General features: G+C 50.3%; 1 protein-coding gene across 1 annotated transcript; it reads right to left on the minus strand.

Annotated features, from left to right (window-relative positions):
* Window positions 1–508: 508 nt before the first annotated feature.
* On the minus strand, window positions 509–5,074 carry LOC133629525 (DNA-(apurinic or apyrimidinic site) endonuclease-like). The gene is made up of 4 exons (XM_062020180.1): window positions 5,056–5,074; window positions 4,019–4,152; window positions 2,661–2,847; window positions 509–1,035 (listed from the first exon to the last, which is right to left on the minus strand). Exons 1-4 carry the CDS (start codon window positions 5,072–5,074, stop codon window positions 509–511), a joined length of 867 nt encoding a protein of 288 aa, XP_061876164.1.
* Window positions 5,075–5,672: the final 598 nt, after the last annotated feature.

Genomic DNA, 5,672 nt, shown 5'->3' on the forward strand with positions numbered 1-5,672 from the left:
ACTTTCAGCCATTTTTTACCCATTTCCCCCCATTTTTGACCCATTTTGAGCCATTTGACTCATTTTCGACCCATTTCCCCCCATTTTTGACCCATTTCCCTCCATTTTCAGCCATTTCTGACTCATTTCCCCCCATTTATCCCAGTATCTCCCAGTTTTATCCCATTTTTGACCCATTTTGACCCATTTTTGACCCATTTTGACCCATTTCCCCCCATTTTTGACCCATTTTTGACCCATTTATTCCATTATCCTCCAATTTTATCTCTCTTTCAGCCATTTTTGACCCATTTCCCCCATTTTCAGCCATTTTTGACCCATTTCCCCCCATTTTCAGCCATTTTTGAGCCATTTCCCCCCATTTTGCCCCATTTCTACCCCATTTCCACCCCATTTTGCCCCATTTCTACCCCATTTCCACCCCATTTTGCCCCATTTCTGCCCCATTTCCCCCCATTTCCCTCCATTTTGACCCATTTTTGCCCCATTCCCGCCCCATTTTTGCCCCTCAGCCTGCCCCCTCCAGCGCCAGGTAGATCCCCACGGGACAGTGGTCGCTGCCCTGGGCCCGCTGCTCGATCCTGCTGTCGCACAGATCCTTCCTGCCCCTCTGGGACCACAGGCAGTAATCCAGCCTCCAGCCCACGTTCCTGGCCCTGGCCCCGCTCAGGTAGGTCCAGAAGGTGAAGGCGTTGGGCAGCGAGGGGTTAAACACCCGGAAGCTGTCGAGGAAGCCGGCCCCCAGCAGCTCCCCGAACGCCTCCCGCTCCCCCTGCGTGAACCCGGGGCTCCTCTTGTTCCCCGACGGGTTCCTCAGGTCCAAGGGCTGGTGGGCGACGTTGAGGTCGCCGCAGATGGCGACCGGTTTGGACCGGTCCAGCTGGGACACGAAGGAGCGGAAGCGCCCGTCCCAGGCCTGCCGGAAGCTCAGTTGGCCCAGGCCTCGCCCGGAGTTGGGCACGTAGACGCAGACGACGCGCAGGGCAGGGAACTCGGCCGTCAGCACGCGGTCCTCGGCGTCCAGCTCGGGGTCACCTGGCAAGGTGACACACAGACGGGGATAAAAAGGGGCTTTAGGGGCCCAAAAAGGGGCTCTAGAGGCCCAAAAAGTCACTTTAGTCCTCAAAAATCAACTTTAATGGCCTAAAAAGTCACTTTAGAGGCCTAAAAAGGGACTTTAGAGGCCAAAAAGTCACTTTAGAGGTCAAGAGGGGATTTATTGGCTCAGAAAGGGGCTTGAGTGGCCCAAAAAGGGACTTTAGAGGCCTAAAAAGTCACTTTTGTACCTAAAAAAAGATGTAGTAGCTCAAAAAGGGGCTTTAGTGGCCCAAAAAGTCACTTTAGTGGCCAAAAAGGGGCTTTAGAGGCCTGAAAAGTCACTTTAGAGGCTCAAAAAGTCACTTTAGAGGTCAAAAATGGGGTTCAGTGGCTAAAAAATACACTTTAGTGGCTCTAAAAGTCACTTTAGTAGCCAAAAAGGTCCTTTAGTGGCCAAAAAAGTCCCTTTAGGGGCCCAAAAAGGGGCTTTAGAGGTTAAAAAGGGGCTTTAGTAGCTCAAAAAGGGGGTTTAGAGGTCTAAAAAGTCACTTTCGTAGCCAAAAGGGACTTTAATGGCCTAAAAAGACATTTAGAGGCCTAAAAAGGGGCTTTAGAGGCCAAAAAGTCACTTTAGGGGTCAAAAAGGGGCTTGAGAGGCCCAAAAAGTCACTTTAGAGGCCTAAAAAGTCACTTTAGAGGTCAAAAATTCACTTGAGTGGCACAAAAATGGACTTTAGAGGCCTAAAAAGTCACTTTAGTGGCCAAAAAGTCATTTTAGAGGCCCAAAAAGTCACTTTAGTGGCCAAAAAGGGGCTCTAGAGGCCTAAAAAGTCACTTTTTTAGCCAAAAAGTCACTGTAGTGTCCCAAAAGTCACTTTAGAGGCCTAAAAAGACACTCTAGTAGCTAAAAAGAGTCACTTTAATGGCTCAAAAAGTCATTTTATTGCCCAAAAAGGGGCTTTAGAGGCCTAAAAAGTCACTTTAGAGGTCAAAAAGGGGCTTTAGAGGCTCAAAAATGGACTTTAGAGGCCTAAAAAGTCACTTTACTGGCCAAAAAGTCAATTTAGAGGCCCAAAAAGTCACTTTTTGGCCTAAAAAGTCATTTTGCTGGCCTAAAGAGTCACTTTAGAGGCCTAAAAAGAGGCTTTAGAGGCCTAAAACGTCACTTTCGTGGCTTTAATGGCTCCTGAGGGCCCCAAATGGCCACTTAAGGCCTCAAAATGGCCACTTAAGGCCTAAAACTGGCTCCTAAAGGGCCCCAAATGGCACTTAAGGCCTCAAAATGGCTCCTGAGAACTTCTGGTGGCCATTAAGAGCCCCAAATGGCCACTTAAGGCCTCAAAATGGCTCCTGAGAGCCCCAAATGGCCACTTAAGGCCTGAAAATGGCCACTGAAGGCCCCAAATGGCCACTTAAGGCCTCAAAATGGCCAGTTAAGGCCTCAAAATGGCTACTTAAGGCCCCAAATGGCCACTTAAGGCCTCAAAATGCCTCCTGAGACCCCCAAATGGCCACTTAAGGCCCCAAATGGCCACTGAAGGCCTCAAAATGTCTCCCGCGAGCCTGTGGCGGCCACCCAGGGCCTGGAAACGGCCAGCAGCGCCCCAGCTTTGGCTACTCACCCATGCCATAGGTGATAGCCAGGGGTTTGGTCCTGCTGAGTAGCCCCACGCCGCTGTAGCTGGGCCGGTCGCTGGGGCTGTGCTGGTGAGGGAAGGCCCCGAGGCTCCGCAGCTCCTCTGGCACCAACTCGGCCCCACATTTGGTCTCCTGGAGGCAAAGGACGTCGGAGGCATCGGCCTGGACCCACTGGGGGTGGGGGAAAGGGAGGTTTTGGGGCGGTTTGAGGCAGTTTTGGGGCCGTTTTGAGCCCATTTCAGGCGCCATGTTGAGTCTCTTGGCGGGCGCCATTTTGTGGGGGGGTTTTGAGGCATTTTTGGGTCGTTCTGAGGCACTTTTGGGTCATTTTTTGACTAATTTCTTTGAATCTGCGTTTAAGGGGATTTTTTGGGTCATTTTGAGTGATTTTGAGTCACTTTTAAGTGGTTTTTAAAGCCCTTTTTGCATCCATTTCTGGCACCATTTTGTGTCTCTTTGTGGGTCATTCTGAGGCATTTTTGGATCGTTCTGAGGCACTTTTGGGTCATTTTTTGAGTAATTTCTTTGAATCTGTGTTTAAGAGGTTTTTTTGGGCCATTTTGGGTCATTTTGAGTGATTTTGAGTCACTTTTAAGTGTTTTTTTAAGGCTTTTTTCATCCACTTCAGGCACCATTTTTAGGCCTTTGTTGGAGCCATTTTGAGGCATTTTGGGGTTATTTTGGGCCATTTTTGGCTCATTTTAATTTCCATTCTTTAACCAATTTTTTAATCATTTTCAGTTTCATTTTCAGCTCCGTTTTGGGCTCATTTTGACCCATTTTAGCCTTATTTTGCCCAATTTCTCTCATTTCAGGCCGATTTTGGGCCCATTTTGAGCCTTTTTCACCCCATTTTTGGGTCAAAATCCCTCATTTTTGGCCCATTTTCATTCCCTTCCTTTGAACCAACTTCTCAACCACTTCAAGACCCCTTTTCAGCTCCATTTTGGGCTTATTTTGACCCATTTTGGCCTCATTTTGGCTCCATTTTGCCCAATTTTACCTCATTTCCGGTCCATTTTGAGCCTTTTTCACCCCATTTTTGGGTCAAAATCCCTCATTTTTGGCCCATTTTCATTCCCTTCCTTTGAACCAACTTCTCAACCACTTCAAGACCCATTTTTAGCTTCATTTTGGGCTCATTTTTACCCATTTTGGGCTCATTTTGGCCCATTTTGGCCTCATTTTGGCTCCATTTTGCCCCGTTTTCCCTCATTTCAGCCGCCATTTTGAACCTTTTTCACCCCATTTTTGGGTCAAAATGCCCCCTTTTTGGGTCCTTTCCAGCCCCATTTCTCTGGGGCGCCCCAGTCTGGTCCAGTTTCAGCCCAGTTTAACCCACCTCCAGGCCTCCTTTCTTCACCCAGGCCCTGAGACCGTCCACGTTCCACGACGTCACCTTGAAGTTGAACCTTCGCCCGTCTTCCGCCGTGTCCTGGGGCGGGGGGGGGGGGACGTACAGGTTACTGGGAGAAACTGGGAGGCCACTGGAACTTACTGGGAGGGACTGGGAAGGGCGTTGGGGTGGTTTGGGGGGGGGTTGGGGTGGTTTGGGGTGGTTTTGGGGTGGTTTAAGGGGGATTTGGAGTGGTTTTGGGGCACTTGACGGTACTGGTTTGTACTGGGAGGGCACTGGGAGTTACTGGGAGGGACTGGGAAGGGGGGTTGGGGTGGATTTGGGGTGGTTTGGGGAGGTTTGGGGGGGATTTGGGGTGGTTTAAGGGGGATTTGGGGTGGTTTTGGGGCACTTGATCGTATGGTTTGTACTGGGAGGGCACTGGGAAGAGGGTTGGGGTGGTTTGCGGGGGGGTTGGGGTCACTGAGAGTTACTGGGAGCTACTGGGAGTTACTGGGAGGGGGATTCGGGTCACTGAGAGTCACTGGGAGTCACTGGGAGGGGATTTGTAGGTCACTGGGAGCAACTGGGAGGGACTGGGAGGGGGTTTGTGGGTCACTGGGAGTCACTGGGAGCAACTGGGAGTCACTGGGAGGAGGTTTGGGGTAACTGGGAGTCACTGGGAGCTACTGGGAGTCACTGAGAGGGGGTTTGGGGTCACTGGGAGCTACTGGGAGTCACTGAGAGGGGGTTTGTGTGTCACTGGGTGTTACTGGGAGTCACTGGGAGCTACTGGGAAAAACTGTGAGTTACTGGGAGAGGGGTTTTGGGTCACTGGGTGTTACTGGGAGGTACTGGGAGTCACTGGGAATTACTGGGAGGGGGTTTTGGGTTGACTGGGAGCTCCTTGGAGCTACTGGGAGGGGCTTTGGGGTTACTGGAAGCTACTGAGAGGGGGTTCTGGGTGACTGGGAGTGACTGGGAGCTACTGGAAGGGACTGGGAGGTGGTTTGGGGGTAACTGGAAGTTACTGGGAGCCCCACCAGGCCCGTACTGGTCCATACTGGTTTATACTGGTGCCTCTCACCCTCTATAAGTCTATAACTTAACCGACAACATGTATTTTTTCAATGTGAGGTAATGAGAAAAAGAGTGTGGTATTGAAGATAGCTCCCAAAGAAAAGCAGCTGCAAATGTGACACCGTGCTGGCTGATAGACTGCATGGGGACCTACTTACTACTGTAGCTGGGGTCTGCCTTCCTGCTTTCTTGTAGCTCCCATACGCAGTGGTATACCTTAACAGACACGTGTATTTTTTAAATGGGAGCAGAGGAGAAAAAGTGTGGTATTGAAGATAGCTCCCACAGGAAAGCAGCTGCAAATGTGACACCGTGCTGGCTGATAGACTGCATGGGGACCTACTTACTACTTGTCATGGTTTGACATGACAGCCTTTTCTGGTATGGGGGAAGGGGCTGCAAAGATGACTCCTGCAAGAAGTTGCTCACAACTCTCCCCAGCTCAGAAAAGGCTCTCTTCTGGGGTTGAGCCAATTAGACGCCTCCACGATCACTTTTTAAGAAGAAGCCCTAAGGGGAGGTGTCTTTTTCCATCTTCTTTTCCTTCTTCTGCCCCTTTTTCTCTTCTTCTGGCTGGTGG

The sequence above is a fragment of the Colius striatus genome, unplaced genomic scaffold (genome assembly GCF_028858725.1).
Source record: "Colius striatus isolate bColStr4 unplaced genomic scaffold, bColStr4.1.hap1 scaffold_59, whole genome shotgun sequence".
NCBI lineage: Eukaryota > Metazoa > Chordata > Aves > Coliiformes > Coliidae > Colius > Colius striatus.